Here is a 26,594-nt window from a genome sequence, read left to right on the forward strand (position 1 = left end):
AGAACAAATCACTGTTTCTTGAATAACTTGCAGTATAAGTTGTCAGCTAGTTTTTCTTCTACTCTATGGTACATTCTGGAAGATGCCGTAATAATTTGCCTGAAAGAGTTGCATTGAGATCATAAGCATCATCAAGGGTACTGAAACTAACCAGCAAACAAAAAGCACCTTCAAGTCATACCAGTTCAGAAAAATAAATGAGCTAAGTCTGTTAGGGAGCATATCATGTTCCGAAGAAGGGTCACTGACCCGAAACATTAACTCTGCTTCTCTTTCCACAGATGCTGCCAGACCTGCTGAGTGATTCCAGCATTTCTTGTTTTTGTTTCAGATTTCCAGCATCCGCAGAATTTTGCTTTTATTTTATATCATGTGGATGTTGAACTGCTTTCAAACAGTGAAAGACTATACCAATAGTAGGCATTCCAACCTGCTTCCTTGATTCAAACCACACAAATACCAAATGTGCATAGTGAGGTTCTGAGAATCCATATCTACAAGCCAACTGGACCCCAATAGCCCATTGCCCTGAGGTGACAAATCATGATCATAATAAAATAACATGAAAGGAATCTTTTGTCTATTGGGCCTAATTAATAACTGCCATACAGAACTATAACTTTTTTCTGATGGGTACTATCCAACCAGGAACTAACACCATTCAATATAATCGTCTTGGTTTAGAAGTGGAATTATGTGTTTTCTTCCCAAAGGAACAGTTCCAAGATTGACAAAAACACAAGTCCTTTTCTTGTAAAGAAAAAGGATTGTGCCCTGTACATGTTGAATAAATGATGCTTCCTATCAATATGTGAGCAGGCACAAGGAACTCCTGAAACAAGAGAAACTAGTGAAGCAATAATCTTAGGCAAAAACTTAAGATGGAACTTCAGAACTGCCCTACCCACAACTTGTTTCAAGATATAGTTATTAGTCCATCTTTGCATGAACTCACTAATCTGGTCAAATCAAGACCGGATAAGGTAACTGTCTTCAGTGAAAGAAACTTAAAGGCAAAGTCATGCTATCTGTTGCCAAGCATAGTCAACTGATTTGGATGGTGCCAGTGGTTGCGTTCGAGAAATAATTGCCAGCACGCTGGTTGGAGACAAGGACATTGTGGACTGATGCTAGACTTCAGGCAAACTAAGTTTCAACCAATTTGTGAACATTGCTGGAACAAGGTATTCAGGACATACAGACCACACAACACCTCCCAAACCATACAATCTTTCATGGAAACTGACTTGACCAATGCCACTTTAAAGGCAGCAGTATGGCAAATGCTCCCTGTCCATGCTCAATTTCCTCTCTGATGCAGGAGAGAAGAATGTTTGCGCCAAAATCCCCCAAGATTTTTCTGCATTAAAAGCAACTGAACAACAATCTAAGTCTTAAACTACTTAAGTTAAATGTTCCTCAGTGGAAAAAGCTGCTTGCATCAATACTTTATGCAAAGTCTGGAGCAGACTTTGCCTAAAATCATCAATGACAACTGACTTCTCCAACATCCTGGTTTTGCTGTCTTTTGCCGAGAAGTTTTTTTTTTATTTACATTCAATTGTGAATTTTAAAGTCAAAAACCAGCATAGGAGAGTGGTTGCAGCATGAAGTTGACAAGATGGATCTATTCAAAGATAGAAGGCAAAAAACTACATTTGCGTGTCTCACAATATCCCAAAGTACTTTACAGAAAATTGCTTTTGAAGTTAGCAATTGCTTTTACAGAAGCAAAAGCAGCTGTCAATTTGTATACATCAAGGCTGCATGAAAAGCAATGAGATAAATGTCCACCAGAACGTCAAGAGAACGCACCTGTTTTTCTTTGGAATAGTGCCACAGGATCTCTTACATTCACCTGAGGGGGCAGATGGATTCTGAGTTTAAGTTCTCATCAAAAGATGGTACCTCTGGAATACCAGCTGGATTCTGTGTTCAAATCCCTGGAGTGGGACTTGAACCCAATAAACTTCTGACTGAGCCACAGATAGACACTGAAATATCATCCGAGATTATCTGTTCAAATCCTACCCTGGGGTCAGCAACCTTTTTTTTTCAAACCTAAAGAGCCGATAATAAAAACTAAAGAACTGCAAGATGAAATTTCAGCATTTCTAAATCAAATACTTGAAAAATTGCCAAGTATCTGATATATGCAAATTATGCATTCTATAAATAAAATACATATATTGAATTTATCAATAAAAGAATCAAAATTAAAATAGACCTAACACTGAATTATCGCATTTTTTGACTTTTTCTTTTTACTATAATTGTCAGTAATCTTTAAAACAAATTATAACTTGAGATTCATTGAATTTTGTCAGCTATTGATTCTCGCGATTAAAAAAAGTTTCTATTAGCACAATCTAAACAATTGATCATCTCAGCTATAATAGAAATAATAATGGTCGCAACCATAAAACCTGTTCCTCGAACAAAAGGCATTTATAACCATGGTGCAGCTATACCACTCAAACAGGTTTATTTAGAACATAATGTTTTTCTTTAAAGTAATAATTGAAACCGTAAAGTATAGCAAATTATCTCGCATTTTATCCCCACAATAAATACACGGCTGTCACTTTAAACTTTTTTAGGCTTTTTTCAGGTTAATGCGATCCAACTGGAAAAGGTTAGGAGCAGCAAATGAGATGCCTGCGTGGAGTTTGCAAGTTCTCCGTGTCTGCGTGGGTTTTCGCTGGGTACTCCGGTTTCCTCCCACCACCAAAGACTTGCAGGTTGATAGGTAAATTGGCCATTATAAATTGCCCCTAGTATAGATGGGTGGTAGGGAAATATAGGGACAGGTGGGGACGTGGTAGGAATATGGGATTAGTGTAGGATTAGTATAAATGGGTGGTTGATGGTCGGCACAGACTCGGTGGGCCGAAGGGCCTGTTTCAGTGCTGTATCTCTAAATAAATAAATAAAATTTTAAAAAAAGATGTTGAAGAGCCACATGCAGCTCCGGAGCCACAGGTTGCAGACCCCTGTCCGAACCTGCGACCTGCTGACACTGAGACAAGAGTGTTAGATGGCTTTGGTGCTAAAGAACTCAATAACTTTGCAGACCACAGCTGCAAACAAAAACAGGAAACTTTGAAAAAAGATTACTTTCTACAAACCTGAAGAGCACAAAAGAGAGGGGCAACTGTTTGGTAGGAAATAGAAAGCTGATGAATAGTAATATTAACTTTTTCTGGTAACAAATGGTTTTCTGCCAATTACAGGAGAAAATTGTGTGGGCATGTCCCAGATCATGGCCTTACGCGGACAAAAAATTGTGTGACCACCCAAGGTGTTAATTTCTTAAAGACAGAACATCCCATGCAATTTTAGCCAGAGAATGATGCCGATTCCTACTTGCACTTGGAAGTTCAACAAATGAGGAATTCATTGTTAATTGATGCCACATAATTTCCAATTACATTTAACAAAAAATGTTAACAGAACCTTACTTGTCCACATGCAGCACAAATTTGATCCATCAATTTCTCCATATTCGTCCAAAGAGCAGCACGGAATGCTGGCGTGTTGCCTGGGGTGGGCATTGTGGCTCTTCCAGGTCCTGTTAATTTTGAAAAACAAGAAAAATAAAAGCAAAATTATAATGGCTGAGGGAAAAAATGAATGTAATTTAGGGTGAATTAAGAACACCGCCTCATTCATATTACATTAGTGTTCATATAGTGTATATATCAAATGTTATGATCTTGCTACTTATATTTCCATTGCCACAATACAATTTTTGTATAAAAGTCAAACTCGCCTCTTGTGGTGGCTTGATTAGGTTGAGTTAACATTTTTATATCCAAAGCACTGCTGATATTATCTTCTAGAGATACTCGATACCCATTGACTACACTGTTGATGGTCTCCTTTAAGGTTCCAAGGTTGTAGAAAACTTGAAGTGCTGTTCCTACCTGCGTAGGATTCTTATTTTAAGAAAAAGATAACACAGGTCGTTATTCATACAAGAGTAAATTGCTAGATCTGTCCCTACTTACCATATTAAGCAAAATAAGGGCTATATAACTTAGATTAATATTTCTAACAAAAAATTCTGACCCCTGAAATATTCCAGCACCGCTGATTTAAAGATTTAATAAATTATAAATGTTGTATTTGTAAAAAATGTACATTCTTGAGAACACATTAAAAATACCTCAAAGTGTTAATGAGGTAATAAAGGTAGACAGTTCTGACTGGTGGTAATGCACCACTAACTATAAGACAAAATGCAGTAGATATCACTTGTGCAATTTACTGTATGGATACATACATTAACTGGGAAGAGTTTTGCTACACTGCTACCATATCTGCCATATGGGTTTGCGTCACGACATGGGAATTAAGTCTCGTAATCCTTGAAGAGATTTGTCTACATAGCCCATCCAACCCTGGCCTTCAAGCATTTCTGCTGCATTTCCCTTCTACTTCTTGCTGTACATCAAGATTCTGTTGGCATTGAACAGTAATGCATTTAAGCAAAGTGCAGGATTGAAAGCTTGTTTCACTTGAAGCATGCCCCTATTGACTGTGAGGGTGGTATCCAGCCCACAACTTCAGTAGGTTTCCTAAAAAGAGCTGGAGATACTGGAAATATTTTCATTTAGCTTCCTGAGTCAGTTAAACTCAGACTACTTATATTTTTATTTCAAAAAAAAAAAATTTTCTATATTGTTTGATGTTCAATATCTCAATAATGGATGATACTATGCTGTGAAATTCCATTCCGTTTCCCTAAAAGAAAATGTGGTAAGCTGTCGTAGTGGCAGTTGTCAGCCTGTAATTGCCTGATAAATCAAATTAATCTAAAAAGTAGGATTATCCACGGTTGAAGGAATGTTCTATGGTAAATCAGAGTACATCAACTCCAAATATGACAAAATTAAATTTCTAATACCTAAATTCATGTAACAAGTGTATTTATCCCTTGCCATGCCATGCGATGGTGGTGGTCTGCTCAAGGGCAGGTCTTCTCTCTTTTTCTCCACCCAGAAGAGATGAGCATAACTAGGGAACTGGGTATATATGAGGTGGCTTCCGCTGCCTTCCGCAGACCAAAACAGAAATTGAACCCATGCTGTTGACATTGTTCCGAATAATATTAGGGTTCTAAACCACTGTCGGCAATTAGTAGACAGGCAGCATCTGGCACTGAAAACAAACAAAATATGGCTGGAGATGGAGACCTATAGATCGCTGAAATTACTCTACATCTATTGTCTGTATGCTACACCAACATGGACTGTGATAATTTGAGGACCAACATAGTCTTGGCAGCTAAATTAAGTATCAAATATATACTGCGCATGTTGAAACTGAGGTTTAAGCTGCTGGGACTTTTGTTAGTTAGAGATATAGCACTGAAACAGGCCCTTTAGCCCACCGAGTCTGTGCCGACCATCAACCACCCATTTATACTAATCCTACATTAATCCCATATTCCTCTCACATCCCCACCTTCCCTCAATTCCCCTACCACCTACCTATACTAGGGGCAATTTATAATGTTCAATTTACCTATCAACCTGCAAGTCTTTGGCTGTGGGACGAAACCGGAGCACCCGGCAAAAGCCCACGCGGTCACAGGGAGAACTTGCAAACTCCACACAGGCAGTACCCAGAATCGAACCCGGGTCACTGGAGCTGTGAGGCTGCGATGCTAACCACTGCGCCACTCACTTTGCTTGAGAGACAGAGTGTGAGCGGTGCTTTCTCCTTTGAGCTTAGTTACAGTCTCCCAAAAAACCTGTGAGGTACAATTCAAATAGTCCCCAGCCAGACCAGCAGGTAAGTCATGTGGCCATCTCTGTTGGAAACAGCTGCTGCTACAAAAAGTTTGAGCTGGAAAGACTCAATAATCTTGACATATTATCCATGCATCAACAGGATTCTTTTGTACTTTTGTTTTTTTGCCAAATTAATTTTTCCTAAAGGCAGTGAACCATGCTGGGATATGATTTCACAGGTACCATCAGCTTTTTTGAATCACATCCAAAATGCCCATCCTTCATGTGTGAATCTAAATACTAAGCATCAGGAAGATTATTCAACTTTAGAATGTACTACAGCCACGTGTACTGTCTCTTTCTCAGTCAATGTCAACACACTTTGGTCAGGAGTGGCAATCCCATTTGTAGGCTAATTTTGCAATTAGCCTACACTACTGGTCAAAGACATACAGCGAGAGACTGTTAAATGCAGCCAGCAAGACCAGAGTGAATCACACTATCTGCTAAAAGAGAGTTCTGCACATATATCCTAACACACAAGCACAAAGCAGCAGGCCTCCCCACCAGCCGCTATTTTTAAAAATGGAGATGGCAGTGTCTGCATTCTCATAATATTAAAAAGGCAATACCAAATTTATAAGGTACCCATTAAGGCCCCACAAAAAACCTGGAGGTAAGACCAAAGCCAGTAAATAACACAAGAATGAGGAAAAACTTGGTAACAAAGTCCCACAACAATCACTGGCAGTAAAATGTGACGGCTAACTCAAACACTGTAGGTTCCATATCCCACATAAAATTCACAAACCCTACACCTCCCTGTCAGAATGTAGCCAGATTGGCATGTTCCTACACACCTTCTGATCTTGCCCTTTTGGAGGTCCACATTACACACTGGCACAGGGTGAAAATGGGAACGCATTATGGCTTGCTGTCAGCCTCACAGGAAGAATGGCATGCCCCAACAATGCCAGAGAAAAGGTAGCAAAGCATCTGTACATTTGGTCTCCCATGGTTGCCCTGATCCTTAAGCATACAAAACTCAGGCAATTCAAATGTGCCTTCCTGCAAATGCTAGGTGAAGAAAACATACAACTACAGCAATATGTAAACCAGTATAAGATCAATCCAATGAAAATTCAAAAAATCATTTTTACCTTACTGGGACTTAATTATTTGACTGCTAGCTGTACACTCCATGTTCACCTATTATTTATTTAATTGCTGACCTCCAATGGCTCCCCATCTCCTAACAAATGAAATTCAAAATCCTTGCCCTCATTTACAAAACCTTCTGAGACATCCCAGATGCTGCACCCTTCTCCAGCCCTATGTCCTAATTTAGACTCTCCAGTCCTCTGGTCGAGTTTCTGCGCATCTCCTCCTCCAAGTGTTTAACAACTTACATTTATATATTTGACTTGGACATAGTAAAACATCCCAAGATGCTTCACAGAAGCATTACCAAACAAAATTCAACTCTTGAGCCACATAATTGGAATTATGGCAGATGTCTAAAAGCTTGGTCAAAGAGGTAGGTTGAAGGAGTGTCATAAAGACGGAAAGCGAGGTAGAAAAGTGGAGAGGTTTAGAGAGGAAACTCCAGAGCTTATGGTCTCAACAGCTAAAGGAGAGATTAAAATCAAGAAAGCAAAACAGGTCAGAATTAGAGGCAAGCAGATACCTCGTAGTGCTGGAGGAGGTTACAGGGATAGGAAGGGGCAAAACCTTGGAGGGATTTGAAAACAAGGATGAGAATTTTAAAATCACGGTTTGCTTGACCGAGCTAACGTAAGTCAGCGAGCACAGGGATGATGGGTGAACAGGACTTGGTACGAGTTAGGATACAGGCTGCAGAGTTTTGGATGAGCTTAAGTTTATGGAGGTTGAAAGATGGGAGGCTGGCCAGGGTATTGGAATAGTCAAGTGTAGTGGTAACAAAGGTATGGATGAAGGCTTCAGCTGCCAAGAACTGAGACAGGCATGGAATCAAGCAATGGAAGTCGGCAGTCTTAGAGATGGCATGAATGCATGTCGAAAGCTCATTTCAGTGCCAAATATGAGACCAAGGTTGTGAACAGTCTGGTTCAGCCTCAGACAGTTGCCGGGAGAGCGATGGAATTGGTAGTTAGGGAATGCAGTTTGAGGCGGGACCAAAAACAATGGCTTTGGTTTTCCCAATATTTAGCTGGAAGAAATTTCAGCTCATCCAGTACTAGATGCCAGACAAGCAGTCAGCTATGGCTCAGGTGGTAGCATTCTCACCTCTGAGTCAGAAAGTTATGGGTACAAGTCCTACTCCAGAGACCCGAGCACAAAAACCTAGGTCTCAATCAACATCACAAACAGATTATCTGGTTGTCATCACTTTGCTGCTTATAGGACTTTTTGCAAATTGGCTGCCAAGAACCCTACATTACAACAGTCACTATACTTCAAAATTACTTAATTGGCTGGAAAGTACTTTGGACATCCTGGGATCATGAAAGGAGTTATATAAATGCCAGATTTTCTTTCTTTTAATTTAGAGACAGTGGAGGGGTCAAGGGAGGTGGTGGCAAGATAGAATACTGATACAAAGTACTCAAAGTACATTAGCCTTGTCCTGTGCCACCATGAATATATGTTACCCTCTCTGTCCATAATAGGCCCCACTCCTCCTCTCACTACCCGCTTGCTATTTACATGCCAGTTTACAATGTTACTATTTTTCCTTGATGTGGCCTTTTACGCTGATATCCTATTACAATTGACAAACTCTCTTGCCCTTCCTGACACACACGGCTTGATTTTACCCAAATCTCTGTTCTGCTCTATAGCCCTGAGTTTTCTCTTCAGACTTATTGATTTACCCTTCTCTGAAGCTTCCTATTCCCTTATTAGTTTAAAACCATATCTATTACACTTGTTATTCAATTCACCAGGACACTGGTCCAAGCTAGGTTTAAATGGAGTCCATCCCAATGGAGCAGCTCCCTGTTTCCAGTGCCCCATGAAATTGAAATCTCTGCTGCTCAGCTTCGTATTTCAGTCTCCAGTCCACTTTGCCCTATGCCAATTTGCGCATGGTTCAGTTAGTAATCCAGAGATTACCTTACAGGTTCTGCTTTTAATTTGGACCCCAGCTCCTCAAACTCCCTCAACAAAGCCTCATTCCAAGATCTACATGTCGTTAGTTCCTATCTGGACCACAACAATAGGATCCTCCTCCTCCAAGTTCTTTGTTGGCACGAGAATAAGTCCTTAACCCTGGCACCTTGCAGGCATCACAGCCTTTGGAACACCTGGCTGCGGCTGCAGAGAACAGTATCTAACCCCCTGACTATACTATCCCCAACAACATTCCTTTTCATTCCCCCTGATTTGAATGGCCTCCTATACCACAGTGACATGGTCAATTTTCCAATCCTTCCTGTAGTCTTTTGTTCTCATCCACATTGGTAGCATGTACCTTGTACTTGTTGGACAATGGCAAAGGCAGAGGCTTCTCCACTGCTACATCTGAGATCCCATTATCTATCACAGTCAAATCCTTCTGTCCTGACCACTAGCCAAATCTAAAGTACCTTCAACAGCAATTAGGAATGGACAATAAACACTGGCCTTGCCAGTAATGTTCACATCCCAAGAATGATAAAATTTAAAAATAACCTAAGGGGCCTGACTGCCTCCTAGGTCAATATTGTCCAGGTAATTCTCTCCTTCCCTGCTGAACTGCTATGTCTGCACCTCAGACTCCAGCTCAACAACTCGAGTCAAGTGCAGATGCTCGCTGCAAATTATCTGATAATGTTTCTCAGAATGTTAGATCAAATTTCTTTCAAAATTTGTTAGCACTCTCCAGAGTTCACTAGTGACCATGAAGGCCACAAGTTGGAACCCCAGGCTCTGCTAAATCAGCTGATCAGAGGTGGATTAGCAGTAGGGTACTACAGCTGGTTTCAAAGTGTTCTTCAGTGATTTGCTTGGGAGAAAACGGGGTGTAAAACTGGACAGGGATCCTGCTTCTGCTGGATACCCCTGCTGGGAGCTTACATGTGGATAGAGATTGGGCTCTGCTTTGTTGACCCTGTGGTCAAGCAGCCCATCATTGCTATCAAGGCTTGTACATTAACAACAGCATGGGGAACTATATCTCATCAAGGAATCAAAGCCTTCAGCACACAACTGAGGAAAGAGTTAAAGAATAAACACTGGTTTCTGAAGTCTACTTGTTAACCTATTTGGCTGGATGTATATTTGCAATCCTTTGAATTAATGCTCAAATGCATTAAAAAGAAAACCTAAAAATATATTTTAGATATTATTTGCAAGAAAGAACCAAAGCTGTAATATCCATCCACCAAATTAAATTGTTCGCCAACTATCATAAGTCATGCAGCTATGAAATCAGATGAGTAAGTCTGTCCTTTGAGAGTCTTTATCCAGCAAAAAAATGAACACCATCCCTTACCAAAGGAAATTAATACAGCATAGAGACAGGCAAGGATATGAACGAGGAACAAGCTATGTAAACTATCCCTCCTCAACCTTCTCTACCTGCCTGCAGCCTTTGACACAGCAGACCACATCATCCTCCTCCAACACCTCTCCACTGCCATCCAGCTCAGTGAGACTGCTCTTGCCTGGTTCCATTCTTATCTATCTAACTACAGCCAAAGTATCACTTGGAATGGCTCCTCTTCCCACTCCCACATGTTACCTCTGGTGCCCTTCAAATTCACATCTACACAGCACTAGTTTTCACATGATGACACCAAGTTCTACCTCAACTTCACCTCTCTCGACTCCTCCACTGTTGCTAAATTATCAGACTGTTTGTCCAACATCCAGTAGAGGATAAGCAGAAAATCTCCTCCAATTAAATATTGGGAAGTCCAAAGTCATTGCCTTCGGTCCCACTACAAACTCTGTTCCTGAGCTACTGACTCCAATCCCTCTCCCTGGCAACTACCCGAGGCTGAACCAGATGGTTCACAACCTTGATGTCACAGTTGACCTGAAGATGAGTTTCCGACCACATATTTGCGCCATTGCTAAGCCCACCTGTTTCCAACTCCCTAACATTGACCAACTCTGCTCCACTTCAGGTCACCCCTTCCAAAACCCTCACCCATGCCTTTGTTACCTTTAAACTTGATTATTCCAACGCAATCCTGGTGGGCTCCCACATTCTACCCTTCGTAAATTTGAGGTCACCCAAAATTCCGCTGTTCGTGTCCTTACTCGTACCAAGTTCAGTTCACCCATCACTCCTGTACATACTGACACACCATGGCTCCTGGTCAAGCAACTCTGATTGTAAAATTCTCATCCTTGTTTTCAAATCTCTCCATGGCCTCGCTCCTCTCCATCTCGAACTCCAACCCTCAGATATCTGCCCTCATCTAATTCTGGCCTCTTGTGCATCCCCAATTTTAATTGCTGTGCCAGTAGTGGTCATGCCTTCAGTTGCCAAGACCCTAAGCTCTGGAAATCTTTACCTAACCCACTCCACCTCTTTCCTTCAAGATGCTCCTTAAAACTTAGCTCTCTGACAAAGCTTTTGGCCATCTGCCCTAATATCGCCTTGTGGTTCAGTATCAAACTTTGCTTTATAATGCTCCTGTGAAGCACTGTGGGACGTTTTATCACATTAAAGGCACTATATAAATACAAGGTGCTGTTGTTGTAGGAGCTTGCCATTACTAAGCCAGATGCCCAAATGTTGACCAGAACTCTCCTGGAACACGTTTCAACTTTTGTCATAAAGAAATTTTATATAGCTTGTAGATATATCGTCAAGTGTTAGCTTTTTAGGTTATACTATCAGCTGCTCACAAACACAGTTTTGATCTTAAGGATGAAAATCATTATACATATTATTTAGTCCTCAGAGGTTGCAATATTCCTAAAAACATTATTCAGTTTGGGTTGAATTAGAATATTGTCACTTTTTTCAAAAATTCTTTTTAAATTACAGTAAATCTTGTCCACTGGCTAGATAAATATAACTCTTTTAAACAGTGTATACAATTACAGCATTTGTTGCCATTATCCTCACAACATTGCAAATGTTACAGCTGATTCACTAGCTCAGTATGATCTTCTCATATATGAAGCAGGACAAGCTAAAGGAACATTATCAAGATCTGAAGTAATTACATACTGATTAGAAGTCATTAGCCTGCTACACTTAGTTCAAGTTCTTGAAAAATATACTTTTTTTCCCTTTTGATGTAAAGGTCATTTCTACACTGCACTATAAATTATAAAATCTAAAAGTCTCTGGTGAATTGGCATTTAATACTCCAAGCTAGCCACTGAGTAGGATGGCAACATATTTAGATAATGCTGATGTTTGCTCAGCTCTGGTAATCAGAGAGAGCGCAACTAAATCAATCACCAAACATTCTTGATCACGTTTTACACACCTACAATTTTTCCTTATTCTGTTGTAAATGCATATCAACCATGTTTTCACATCTGCTATTATCTCCTGTACATCAAGCTGTGGTTCTACCATACAATTAGTTTAATATAAACAAATGAGAAAACCGTTGCTGTTGGTTGCAGAAATGCAATACCTCTACTATTTATCAGGAGAACTCTGCCAGATCTGGAAGGGAAAATATGTCACAAGAACATAATATAGAAACTTTATGAACAGAAAAAGGCTATTTGGTCAATCTTTGTTGATTGATCTCAATCAAACAACCACCATTGGGGGCTTGCCATATCCCGCAATCTGTATTCTCTATAAAAACATCTCATTACCTCTAGCGATTACTTGGATCATCAGCTATCACTTCTGTTCAAGTCAGAAGGTTGTGGGGTCAAGCCCCATTGTAAGAGAGCACATCATTTAACCAGGCGTGCTACAATACTGTTCAAATGCTACATGAGACATTAGACCAAGATAAATGATAACCTACGATGGTTCCTGGTCTGGCAGCTCCTTACTCAGCCCCTTTCCTCTGCAACGCTATCCTTGGTCATCCATTGCGTCCTAATGTCCTATCTCTCCCAATTGCCTCTGTTCCACTGTTTAACGCCCATCCCACAAACATGCTTGTTCTTTGTTTCCATTGTGTTTTTTTCAAAGCAGGTGTTACCCAAGTTGTAGCACCCTATATGAGCAACAAAACTGGCACGCCAGTGGCAGGCAACAGAGGGCAGCAACTGGCAGCTTCAACAGTACAGCTGCTGCTGCTGAATGGCAAGTTGATATTTAGACTGCGTTTGTTGACAATGCAATCACTAGATGGCGCACTGCTCACAAATGCAAATGCAGCATCATTGACTGAAATGTCAATGTCAGCGATGTCTCAGGCAGCTGCCTGTAACAAAGAAGGTGCTGCTCAATCTTACAGAAGCACAAACTCTGCATTGGCTTCTCCTCCATGCTCCCTCCTGCTCGACCATGCCCCCAGATGAACACATTGGTTGACAATGCAACCACTAGATGGCACACTACTCGCAAATGCAGTATCATTGACTGAAACGTCACTGTCAGCAATGTCTCAAGCAGCTGCCTATAACAAAGATAGTGCTGCTCAATCTTGCGTGGCGATGTCAGCACATGCATGTGCAGATTAATGCTGGGAAGCGTTTGGACTCACTTGGATGACGTCAGCAATCGGTCTGCGTTGTCAGGATATACAGTGTTAATATTATAAGTCACACACTTGTTGCTGGAAGTATCAAAGTCAGAAAATGCAATAACAATGCAAGGTGGAATCCACAGAGAAAAATATGGTACTGGTGCTTGTATTATAGAAACAAGTCATCAGCGCCATTACAGCAGCTTTTTGACACTGTGGGTGGAATTATTCAGCGGGAGGCGGGACCCTGACTTTAGGCCCATATGTTGTCAGCACACCCACTGGTGCGACTTTCCAGGAGGTGGCCTCCTAATTGGCTGCTTTGGCGCTCGCTGTCCTTAGGTTGGATTCCCAAGGCTGGAGGCCCAGAGGGCCCCCAGCGATGTCAGGTCAGCAGCCACACCAGGAGAGGTGGTAGCTGCTGAGGCAAGCAAGCACACGGATGCCTCAATGTGGAGGCACCCCCTCAGTTGCCTGCAGAGCAGTCATCAAATAAAGAGGCCCGAAGCAAGTAGGGCCATCAGAATGGAGGGGAAAATCCTCAACAGCAGTAGTGACAAACGCAGTTGCAGCCTTCGATCCCCATGCCCAGTCATCGCTGCAAGGAGCCTCTGGCTCTGAGAGGCACCCGGCCTGCCTATCCAATGTGCTGGCGGCCTCTGCACCCGGCGGGTGGGAGCCACTCCGACGGCAGGAAAACACCATTGCCAAATGGCCCTCAAGTGAGGCCTTAATTGTCCCAATTGGCTGCCCGCATCCAAGGAGCGGCAGCTGTCCCAGCCTGGCCCAGGGAATGTCCCCCAGAGGTGGAAATGTGTTGGGCAGCTGCCCTGACATGGCTTTCCCCTATTTTCCCAGTTGCCCCACCCCTCCACATCCCAGGAAAAATTCAGTCTTTTTTTATACTGAATTTCACTAATTTGGTTGCAGATTAATGTATAGATTCATTTTGTTATGCTCTTTCCATTCCCCCATCTGTATTTTGCTTCACCATTTTTAATAGCTTCCCCTTTCCTTTGTTTCAATTTTCCCTCAGTTCTTTTTATTTCCCCAATTTTTGTTGCCCTCAGGTGAAAGTTCTCAACTCACTGCTGCAAGCCCAAAAGCAAAATCTGTCGAGCATTTCTGTAAGTAATACATACATGACCCTTTCTGTCACTAACACTGTATAATCATTTTTTTCACTCAAGATTTTAATATCAACAAGCGAGTGCTGGTAAAAAAGTAGCATTTCAACATGCGCCCTGATTTCAGAACTAACCTAGGATGTACCATATATTCTGCGATGCTTTATAACTGTGGACCTACACTCTCACTAATTACCTTTAAAATTTACATTTCAATTCAATCATGTGGCAAACATTTGCAAACACCCCAATCATGGCATCCTGATTACCTGTGATGTTTGATCACTACTATTAATTTTCTCTCATCATAAATATACCAGCATCTGTGACTAGTACTAGTGTCTTCATAACTTCAGAAGTCACCAAAATAATATGAGTTTTACCATCTATAGATATGATAGTTGTTTACAAACTAAGGTCTGGGATCTCCAAGTAGTTCTTAAGGAACCTACAAGGCTTTAACCAGCAGATATGCAGGAGCATGAGCTAACTGGTTGCAGAGTGAGTTAAAGTAGTAAGTATAGAAGCAGAGCTGTGCCTCAAACAGGTCATCCAAGATTATATCAAAAGGTCAAAAGAAGGCTTGGCAATAAAACATGTACCATGAAGGATAGACTCTCCAAAGATCGGGTAACTCGTCACTCACCATATTTTCATCTTAAAAATAAAACTTTAAATTATGTTTATGATTTTGGTGGGTAATGGCGTGTGGAGGAAGAAATTCTTGGTCCTGGGTGTGAGGGAAAAAATTAATCAGCATTCCATGATTGGCTCTCAAGCCAATTTGAATTCTTGGCTCCAATACTGGCAATGCACTCCCTTCTCAAAAGATGATGTCACCACATGACCCAACAGCGAAATCAGGCGCGACAGTCTGGGGGTAGAAAACTGCTAAAATTCAGCATGACTGAAGGAAGCATATGTGCATATATATGTTAGGTCTTCCATTGACAAAGCAATGGTCAGAAATATTGGATTCCTGATAATGGTGGAAAGTATGTGCAGTTACTATTCTTCTTTGGCCTCCTTGTCTCGAGAGACAATGGGTAAGCGCCTGGAGGTGGTCAGTGGTTACTATTAAATGTTGCACAAACCATAGATGATCAATTGTGATTAATCATTGTATTGAACTTGCACTTGGAAATAACATTGTTTTTAAATTACAAGTGCAAGTGACTTAAGTAACTGGCATAAATAACCCTTTAAGATTTGTACCATGCACATGTAGCCATCTGAATCATGTGGGTAGGAAATCACCTTGTTCCTTGCTTTTGCTAATCTACAAGGTAACCACAAAGGAGTGGACTTGTGTCAATAGCACAATTTAACTCCCTTCTGATTTTGCCCTTTCTCTATCATTCAGGAATAGTACCTTATTTCTATCCAAGATGTTCAGACTGAAGTCAGAAGCTTACATAGTATGGAAGAAGCGTTAACAACAGTCTTAACCACTCATTTGGATTTCATGTCCCAACTACCAACACAAAAGCAAGCTAGCATCAATGAATTTCTACATAAAGGATTACTTCTCTTTACACATAAAAATAATGCTGATGAATTAAAACTTCAAATCACAAAAGATTAATAGATTTGAGTAATGCTTTTTATTAACAGATGTGGCTGAACATTTTATAGTTTCACCTTACATAATCACCTATTATAAATATGTCATGTGTTTAATGAAGCTGGTTAAAATAAGCCGGGAATTAACAGCTCGTTGCTTTTTTCAAGCCAAAACTTGCTTTCACAGTAAAGTATTTATTTATGTTGCTGAGTTCAACAGAAGAATGGTAAAACTGTGATGCCAATTATTAAATCAAAAATGGTAACCAACCATGGCAGAAATGAAAACATTTCCAAAATGAACTTGACTGCAACTAGGTGGGAAAAATGTAGTTAATAACCAATGCTTTTGCCACTGATAACTTAATATCTAACCTGGCTGCTTGTGGAAATAATTTCATTGAACCATAGACATATTCAGCACAACAGAAGTCATTCAGCCCAATGTGTCTATGTCTGCTCTTTGCTAGAACAATCCAAAACTAATCCCACTGCGCAGTGACCTCCCTACCAACCTGGGGACCAAATATATCATCTCCAAGTTCATGGATGACACAAAGCTCAGAGGGAACGTGTGTAAGGGAGATGCAAAGTGGCTTCAAGGGGATTTGGACAGACTTAGTTAGTGGGCAAGAACATGACAGATGGAATATAATGTGGAAAAATGTGAGGTTATCTACTTTGGTAGGAGGAATAGATGTGCAGAGTATTTCTCAACAGGTAAGAGATTAGTAAGTGTACCCATACAAAGGGACCTGGGTGTCCTCGGGAGGGTTTAAACTAGTGTGGCAGGGGGGTGGGAACCAGAGCAGTAGGGCAGCAAGTGAAATAAATGAGGGGGAACTAGTAAATAAGGCCAGTAAGACTAAGAGGAAGAGCAGGCAGGGAGATGTTGCGGAGCACAGCAGGACTGGTGGTCTGAAGTGCATTTGTTTCAATGCGAGAAGTATAACAGGTAAGGCAGATGAACTCAGAGCTTGGATTAGTACTTGGAACTATGATGCGTTGTTGCTATTACAGAGACTTGGTTGAGGGAAGGACAGGATTGGCAGCTAAATGTTCCAGGATTTAGAAGCTTCAGGCGGGATAGAGGGGTATGTAAAAGGGGTGGGGGAGTTGCATTACTGGTTAAGGAGAATATCACACCTATACTGCGGAAGGACACCTCGGAGGAGTCATGCAGCGAGGCAATACGGGTGGAGCTCAGGAATAGGAAAGGTGCAGTTATGATGTTGGGGGTTTACTACAGGCCTCCCAACAGCCAGTGGGAGGTAGAGGAGCAGATATGTAGACAGATTTTGGAAAGATGTAAAGGTAACAGAGTTGTAGTGGTGGGTGATTTTAACTTCCCCTGTATTGACTGGGACTCACTGAGTGCTAGGGGCTTGGATGGGGCAGAATTTGTAAGGAGCATCCAGGAGGGCTTCTTGAAACAATACGTAGATAGTCCAACTAGGGAAGGGGCCGTACTGGACCTGGTATTGGGGAATGAGCCTGGCCAGGTGGTCGAAGTTTCAGTATGGGAGCATTTCGGGAACAGTGACCATAATTCCATAAGTTTTAAGGTACTTGTGGATAAGGATAAGAGTAGTCCTCGGGTGAAGGTGCTAAATTGGGGGAAAGCTAATTATAACAATATTAGGCAGGAACTGAAGAATTTAGATTGGGGGCGGCTATTTGAGAGTAAATCAACATCTGACATGTGGGAGTCTTTCAAATGTCAGTTGATTAGAATCCAGGACCAGCATGTTCCTGTGAGGAAGGAGGATAAGTTTGGCAAGTTTCGGGAACCTTGGATAACGCGGGATATTGTGAGCCTCATCAAAAACAAAAAGGAAGCATTCGTAAGGGCTGGAAGGCTAGGAACAGATCAATCCCTTGAGGAATATAAAGACAGTAGGAAGGAACTTAAGCAAGGAGTCAGGAGGGCTAAAAGGGGTTATGAGAAGTCATTGGCAAACAGGATTAAGGAAAATCCCAAGGCTTTTTATAGGTATATAAAGAGCAAGAGGGTAACCAGGGAAAGGGTTGGCCCACTCAAGGACAGAGAAGGGAATCTATGTGTGGAGCCAGAGAAAATGGGCGAGGTACGAAATGAGTACTTTGCATCAGTATTCACCAAGGAGAAGGACTTGGTGGATGATGAGCCTAGCGAAGGGAGTGTAGATAGTCTCAGTCATCTCATTATCAAAAAGGTGGTGGTGTTGGGTGTCTTGCAAAGCATTAAGGTAGATAAGTCCCCAGGGCCTGATGGGATCTACCCCAGAATACTGAGGGAGGCAAGGGAAGAAATTGCTGGAACCTTGACAGAAATCTTTGCATCCTCACTGGCGACAGGTGAGGTCCCAGAGGACTGCAGAATAGTCAATGTTGTTCCTTTGTTTAAGAAGGGTTGCAAGGATAATCCAGGAAATTATAGGCCGGTGAGCCTTACGTCAGTGGTAGGGAAATTATTAGAGAGGATTCTTCGGGACACGATTTACTCTCATTTGGAAACAAATGGACTTATTAGCAAGAGGCAGCATGGTTTTGTGAAGGGGAGGTCGTGTCTCACTAATTTGATTGAGGTTTTTGAGGAAGTGACGAAGATGATTGATGAAGGAAGGGCAGTGGATGTTATCTATATGGACTTTAGTAAAGCCTTTGACAAGGTCCCTCATGGCAGACTGGTACAAAAGGTGAAGTCACACGGGATCAGAGGGGAGCTGGCAAGATGGATACAGAACTGGCTCAGTCATAGAAGATAGAGGGTAGCAGTGGAAGGGTGCTTTTCTGAATGGAGGGATATGACTAGTGGTGTTCCGCAGGGATCAGTGCTGGGACCTTTGTTGTTTGTAGTATATATAAATGATTTGGAGGAAAATGTAGCTGGTCTGATTAGTAAGTTTGCAGACGACACAAAGGTTGGTGGAGTTGCGGATAGTGATGAGGATTGTCAGAGGATACAGCAGGATATAGATCGGTTGGAGACTTGGGCGGAGAAATGGCAGATGGAGTTTAATCCGGACAAATGAGAGAATGCATTTTGGAAGGTCTAATGCAGGTGGGAAGTATAGAGTAAATGGCAGAACCCTTATGAGTATTGACAGGCAGAGAGATCTGGGCGTACAGGTCCACAGGTCACTAAAAGTAGCAACGCAGGTGGATAAGGTAGTCAAGAAGGCATATGGCATGCTTGCCTTCATTGGTCGGGGCATTGAGTATAAAAATTGGCAAGTCATGCTGCAGCTGTACAGAACTTTAGTTAGGCCACACTTAGAATATTGTGTGCAAATCTGGTCGCCACGCTACCAGAAGGACGTGGAGGATTTGGAGAGGGTACAGAAGAGGTTTACCAGGATGTTGCCTGGTCTGGAGGGCAGTAGCTATGAGGAGAGGTTGGGTAGACTCGGATTGTTTTCACTGGAACGACGGAGGTGGAGGGGCGACATGATAGAGGTTTACAAAGTTATAAGCGGCATGTACAGAGTGGATAGTCAGAAGCTTTTTCCCAGGGTGGAAAAGTCAGTTACTAGGGGACATAGGTGTAAAGGTGAGAGGGGCAAAGTTTAGAGGGGAAGTGCGAGGCAAGTTCTTTACACAGAGGGTGGTGAGTGCCTGGAACTCGTTGCCGGGGGAGGTGGTGGAAGCAGGTAGCACAGAGACGTTTAAGAGGCATCTTGACAAATACATGAATAGGATGGGAATAGAGGGATATGGACCCTGGAAGTACAGAAGGTTTTGGTTTAGGCAGGCATCAAGATCGGTGCAGGCTTGGAGGGCCGAATGGCCTGTTCCTGTGCTGTTCTTTGTTCATCCGAGTCAATAAGTCACTAAAAGCTAACATGCAAGTGCAGCAAGCAATTAGGAAGACTAATAGTGTGTTAGCCTTTATCGCAAGAGAATTTGAGTACAGGAGTAGCGAAGTCTTGCTTCAATTGTATAGAACCTTAGTTCGACCATACCTGGAATACTGTGTGCAGTTTTGGTGCCCTTACTTTAGGGAGGATATTATTGCCATAGAGGGAGTGCAACGAAGGCTTCACCAGACTTGTTCCCGGGATAGCGGGACTGTCCTATGAAGAGAGACTGGGGAAACTGGGCCTGTAGTTTCCAGAGTTTTGAAGAATGAGAGGTGATCTCATTGAAACCTACAAAATACTTAAAGGGATAGACAGGGTGGATGCAGGCAAGATGTTTCCCTTGGTTGGGGAGTCTAGAAACAGGGGTCACAATTTCAAAATAAGGGGGAAGCCACTTAGGACTGAGATGTGGAGAAATTTCTTTACTCAGAGGGTTGTGAATTTTTAAGAATTCTCTACCCCAAAGGGCTGTGGAAGCTCAGTCATTGAGTATGTTTAAAGCAGAGATCGACAGATTTCTAAATACCAACGGCACAAAGGGACATGGGGATAGCGTGGGAAAAAGGCATTGAAGTGGATGATCAGCCATGATTGTTTTGAATGGCAGAACAGGCTCGATGTGCTGGATGACCTACTCCTGCTCCTATGTTCCTAAGTTCCTATAGCCAAATATTTTCCGGTTTTAAATGTTTATCCTACTTCCTTTGAAAGCATTTGCTTCTGCCTCAACCATTTCCTGTATCAAAACATTTCATGCTCCAATAGCCCTCCGTGGAAAGAAATGTCTCTCAACCCATCTCCTCATACACTTATTGACTTATCACTGACTCCCCAACTAGGAGGAAATTATTTTCCCCGATTGTCCATCAAAACCTTTCATAATGTTACAAACCCCTATTAAATCTGCTTTTAGCTGTATCTGCTTCAATGGAAACAGGCCCAATACTTCAAGCCTCTTTGTAACTATTAATTCTCATCCTTGGTATCGTCGCAATGAATCTAAACATTACACTCTCTAAAGCCTTAATGTCCTTTCTATAATGAGATACCCAAATCTTCACACAATTAATGCAGCTTAAATGTTTTGCATAAATTTATTACTCTTGTACCCTAGATCTCAATTTACAAAACCCTCCATCATCTACATTGCTTGCATTTTCAGGGAGTTATGTATTTGTACCCCTATGTGTCTCTGTCCCTCCGTACCCTTCAGTGTTTTCTACTGAATACATACTCCCATTCCTTATGTTAAGTTCAAGGAATGCAGACTTGAGCATTTTTGGCAAACAACTAATTTAATTATTTATCGCCAGGACTCATTAGACGACATAGCACAATCGGGCTCTGTTCTCCATTGGTAAAACTGTCCACAACTCCAAGATCATCCAGGAATGCAAAGATAACCCCCGTCATCTTACCTTCCGGGAGCCGAGCGGAGTGCAGCAGACATGCGGAGAGAATCACCTAACGAGGAGAGGATAAATAGAGGCAGAGGATCACAGCCTGGTTACTTACCTTCTGGGAGCCGAGCGGAGTGGAGTGGACCTGCGGAGAGAATCGCCGACCGAGAGGATAAACACACAATCCAGGCGCGCCAGAGTGTTTGAAAAAAACAAGTGACATCACAGGAAAGCTGCAAGGTGATTGGTTGGTGAGTAACTGCAGTTAGGGAATAGCTCTAAATAGCTGGCTTAGTAACTAAGGTAAGAAAGGTCTACAGTTTATTTTCATATATAGCAAGTAGTGTTTTTAGAGAGTTCTGTCGTAACGAGGACCAGGGAAGAAGGGCCCTAGAGTAATTGATATTATTTGATATTAAGCATCTTCCAAAAGGTTTAATTTAAAGGGTTAAGTCATGGCAGGAGTGCGCAAAGCCATGGTGTGCTTCTCGTGCTCTATGTGGGAAGCCGGGAACAATTCCAGTGCCCGGGACCAGCATGTGTGCAGGAAGTGTCTCCAACTGCAGTTCCTGGAAGCCCAGGTTTCAGAGCTGGAGCGGCGGCTGGGGACACTGTGGAGCATCCACAAGGCGGAGAGTATCATGGATAGCACGTTTAGAGAGGTGGTCACACCGCAGGCTCAGACTCCACAGGCAGGAAGGGAATAGGTGACCACCAGGCAGTGCAGGAATCTCCTGTGGCTAGTCCACTGCAAAATAGATATACTGCTTTGGATACTGTTGGGGGGAATGGCCTCTCAGGGGAAAGCAGCAACAGCCCAATTCGTTGCACCACAGTTGGCTCTGCTGCACAGGGGAGGAGTAAAAAGTGTTGGAATGCAATAGTTATAGGGGATTCAATTGTAAGGGGAATAGATAGGCATTTATGTGGCCGCAAACGAGACTCCAGAATGGTATGTTGCCTCCCTGGTGCTAGGGTCAAGGATGTCTCAGAGCGGTTACAGGACATTCAGAAGGTGGAGGGTGAACAGCCAGTGGTTGTGGTGCACATTGGTACAAACGACGTAGATTAAAAAAAAGGATGCGGTCCTAAAAGCAGAATATAGGGAGCTAGGAAGTAAGTTGAAAAGTAGGATTTCAAAGGTAGTGATCTCAGGATTACTACCAGTGCCACATGCTAGTCAGAGTAGAAATAGCAGGATATATCGGATGAATACGTGGCTGAAGAGATGGTGTGAGGGGGAGGGTTTTAGATTCCTGGGACATTGGGACCGGTTCTGTGGGAGGTGGGACCAGTACAAACTGGACGGGTTACACCTGGGCAGGACTGGGACTGATGTCCTAGGGGGAGTATTTGCTAGAGTGGTTAGGGAGGGTTTAAACTAAAATGGCAGGGGGATGGGAACTTTGCAAGGAGTCAGAGGAGCGGGAAATCAAAGACAAGAACAAAAGACAGTAAGAGGAATAAGAAAAGTGATGGGCTAAGAAATCAAGGGCCAGAATCAAAAAGGGCCACAGCATAAAATAGTGGGAAGGGGCCAAGTAATGTTAAAAAGACAAGCCTTGAGGCTTTGTGCCTTAACGTGTGGAGCATTCGCAATAAAGTGGATGAATTAATCGCGCAAATAGATGTAAACGGGTATGATAGAGTCAGGATTAAGGAGACATGGCTGCAGGATGACCAGGGATAGGAAATGAATGTCCGGGGTATTCAGTATTTAGGAAGGACAGACAAAAAGGAAAAGGCGGTGGAGTTGCATTGCTGGTTAAAAGAGGAAATTACCGCAATAGTGAGGAAAGATATTGGCTCTGATGATGTGCAATCTATATGGGTAGAGCTGAGAAACACTACGGGGCAAAAACATTAGTGGGGGTTGTATATAGACCCCCAAACTGTAGTGGTGATGTTGGGAATGGCATTAAACAGGAAATTAGAGATGCATACGATAAAGGAACATCTGTAATTATGGGTGACTTTAATCTGCATTTAGATTGGGCAAAACAAATTAGTCACGATACCGTAGAGAAGGAATTCATGCAGTGTATACGGGATGGTTTTCTGGACTAATACGTTGAGGAACCAACTAGAGAACAGGCCATCCTAGACTGGGTATTGTGTAATGAGAGAGGAATAATTGTCAATCTAGTTGTGGGAGACCCCTTGGGGATGAGCAACCATAATATGATAGAATATGAGACTAGGGTCCTGAATCTTAATAAAGGAAACTACAAAAGGTATGAGGCGCGAGTTGGCTATGATGGATTGGGAAACGTTACTTAAAGGGATGACGGTGGATAGGCAATGGCAAACATTTAAAGAGCGCATGGATGAACTGCAACAATTGTTTATTCCTGTCTGGTGTAAAAGTAAAACGGGAAAAGTAGCCAAACCATGGCTTACAAGGGAAATTAGAGATAGCATTAGATCTGAGGAAGAGGCATACAAATTCACTAGAAAAAAACAACAGACTTGAGGATTGGGAGCAGTTTAGAATTCAGCAAAGGAGGACCAAGGGATTGATTAAGAAGGGGAAAATAGAGTACGAGTGTAAGTTTGCGGGGAACATAAAAACTGACTGTAAAGGTTCCTATAGGTATGTGAAGAGAAAACGATTGGTGAAAACAAATGTAGGTCCCTTACAGTCAGAAACAGGGCAATTTATTATGGGGCACAAAGAAATGGCTGACCAATTAAATGCATACTTTGGTTCTGTCTTCACAAAGGAGGACACAAATATTATACCAGAAATATTGGTGAACACAGGGTTTAGTGAGAGGAAGGAACTGAAGGAAATCAGTATTAGTAGAGAAATGGTGTTGGGGAAATTGATGGGATTGAAGACTGAAATCCCCAGGGCCTGATAATCTATACCCCAGAGTACTTAAGGAAGTGGCCCTAGAAATAGTGCATGTATTTGTGGTCATCTTCCAAGATTCTATAGACTCTGGAACAGTTCCTACAGATTGGAGGGTAGTTAATGTAACCCCACTAATTAAGAAGGGAGGTAGAGCGAAAACAGGGAATTACAGACCAGTCAGCCCGACGTCAGTAGTGGAGAAGATTCTAGAGTCCATTATCAAAGATTTTATAGGAGAGCACTTGGAGAAAAGTGGTAGAATCGGACAGAGTCAGCATGGATTTACGAAAGGGAAATCATGCTTGACAAATCGACTAGAATTCTTCGAGGATATAACTAGTAGAGTTGATGAGGGAGAGCCAGTGGATATGGTTTATTTGGACTTTCAGATGGCTTTCGACAAAGTCCCACAAAAGAGATTACCGCATAAAATTAAAGAGCATGGGATTGGGGATAGTGTATTGCGATGGATAGAATATTGGTTGGCAACAGGAAACAAACAGTAGGAATAAACGGGCCTTTTTCCGAAAGGCAGGCAGTGACTAGTGGGATACCGCAGGGATCAGTGGTAGGACCCCAGCTATCCACAATATATATTAAAGATTTAGATGAGAACACTAAATGTAATATCTCCTAATTTGCAGATGACACAAAACTGGGTGGGAGGGTGAGTTGTGAGGAGGATGCAGAGAGGCTTCAGGGTGATTTGGATAGGTTGAGTGAGTGGGCAAATGCATGGCAGATGCAGTATAATGTAGATAAATGTGAGGTTATCCACTTTGGTAGCAAAAACAGGAAGGCAGATTATCTGAAACAGAGAGGGGAATATGCAATGAAACCTGGGTGTTCTTGTAGACCAGTCACTGAAGGTAAGCATGCAGGTGCAACAGGCAGCAAATAAGGCAAATGATATGTTGTCCTTCATAGCGACAAGATTTTAGTACAGGAGCAGGGATGTCTTGCTGCAATTATACAGGGCCTTGGTGAGGCCACACCTGGAATATTGTGTGCAGCTTCAGTCTCCTTATCTGAGGAAGGATGTTCTTGCTATAGAGGGAGTGCAGCGAAGGTTTACCAGACTGATTCCTGGGATGGTGGGACTGACGTATGAGGAGAGACTGAGTCGGTTAGGATTATATTCACTGGAGTTCAGAAGAGTGAGGGGGGGATCTCATAGAAACCTATAAAATTCTAACAGGACTTGACAGGGTAGATGCAGGAAGGATGTTCCTGATGGTGGGGGAGTCCAGAACCAGGGGTCATAGCCTAAGGATACGGGGTAAAACTTTCAGGACTGAGATGAGGAGAAATTTCTTCACCCAGAGTGGTGAGCCTGTGGAATTCATTACCACAGAAAGCAGTTGAGGCCAAAACATTGTATGTTTTCAAAAAGGTGCTAGATATAGCTCTTGGGGTGAAAGGGATCAAAGGATATGGGGGAAAAGTGGGAACAGGTTACTGAGTTGGATGATCAGCCATGATCATAATGAATGGTGGAGCAGGCTCAATGGGCCGAATGGCCTACTCCTGCTCCTATTTTTCTATGTTTCTATCTCTTCTCTATTTATTTTATTTTTATTTTAGTTTTTTTTTTAGTTTAGAGATACAGCACTGAAACAGGCCCTTCGGCCCACCGAGTCTGTGCCGACCATCAACCACCCATTTATACTAATCCTACACTAATTCCATATTCCTACCACATCCCCACCTGTCCCTATATTTCCCTACCACCTACCTATACTAGGGGCAATTTATAATGGCCAATTTACCGATCAACCTGCAAGTCTTTGGCATGCGGGAGGAAACTAGAGCACCCGGAGGAAACCCACGCAGACACAGGGAGAACTTGCAAACTCCACACAGGCAGTACCCAGAATTGAACCCGGGTCACTGGAACTGTGAGGCTGCGGTGCTAACCACTGCGCCACTGTGCCGTACTGAAACAGGCCCTTCGGCCCACCAAGTCTGCGCTCACCACCCATTTATACTAATCCTACATTAACCCCATATTCTCCACCACTCTCCTACCACCTACCTATACTAGGGGCAATTTACAATGGCCAATTTACCTATCAACCTGCAAGTCTTTGGAGGTGGGAGGAAACCGGAGCACGCAGCGGAAACCCACGCAGACACAGGGAGAACTTGCAAACTCTGCACAGACAGTGCCCAGAACTGAACCCGGGTCGCTGGAGCTGTAAGACTGCAGTGCTAACCACTGCGCCGCCAAAGCCTACTGCACCTGCTATTCCCAGGCAGTCTCCCATCCAAGTATTAACCAAGCCTGAGTCTGCTTAGCTTCCGAGATCAGGCGTTTTCAGACTAGTGTGGCCGTAGACATACACGGTAGGTACTACAAACCATCTTCTTAAACCAACCTCCTCTGTCTCCTCCAAAAAATGCGAGGAGCTATTGGACTTTTTTGTCACAAAGATCGAGACCTTCCACTCAGCTGCCTGTTGCTTCCCTCCCTTTCCCCTA

The 26,594-nt window shown here is 42.5% G+C and overlaps 1 protein-coding gene and 1 pseudogene across 2 annotated transcripts in view; both read right to left on the reverse strand.

Moving 5' to 3' along the window:
* Positions 1-26,594, reverse strand: part of cog5 (component of oligomeric golgi complex 5) — a 204,208-nt gene that overhangs the window by 91,622 nt on the left and 85,992 nt on the right. For both annotated transcript variants that reach the window (XM_068059080.1, XM_068059082.1), the window contains 2 exons: positions 3,773-3,938; positions 3,462-3,571 (listed from right to left, as the gene is read on the reverse strand). In XM_068059080.1, the coding sequence (XP_067915181.1) occupies positions 3,462-3,571; positions 3,773-3,938 (276 nt within the window). The remainder of the gene's footprint in view (positions 1-3,461; positions 3,572-3,772; positions 3,939-26,594) is intronic.
* On the reverse strand, positions 26,344-26,452 carry LOC137385052 (5S ribosomal RNA; annotated as a pseudogene).

The sequence above is a fragment of the Heterodontus francisci genome, chromosome 27 (genome assembly GCF_036365525.1).
Source record: "Heterodontus francisci isolate sHetFra1 chromosome 27, sHetFra1.hap1, whole genome shotgun sequence".
Classification (NCBI taxonomy): Eukaryota; Metazoa; Chordata; class Chondrichthyes; order Heterodontiformes; family Heterodontidae; genus Heterodontus; species Heterodontus francisci.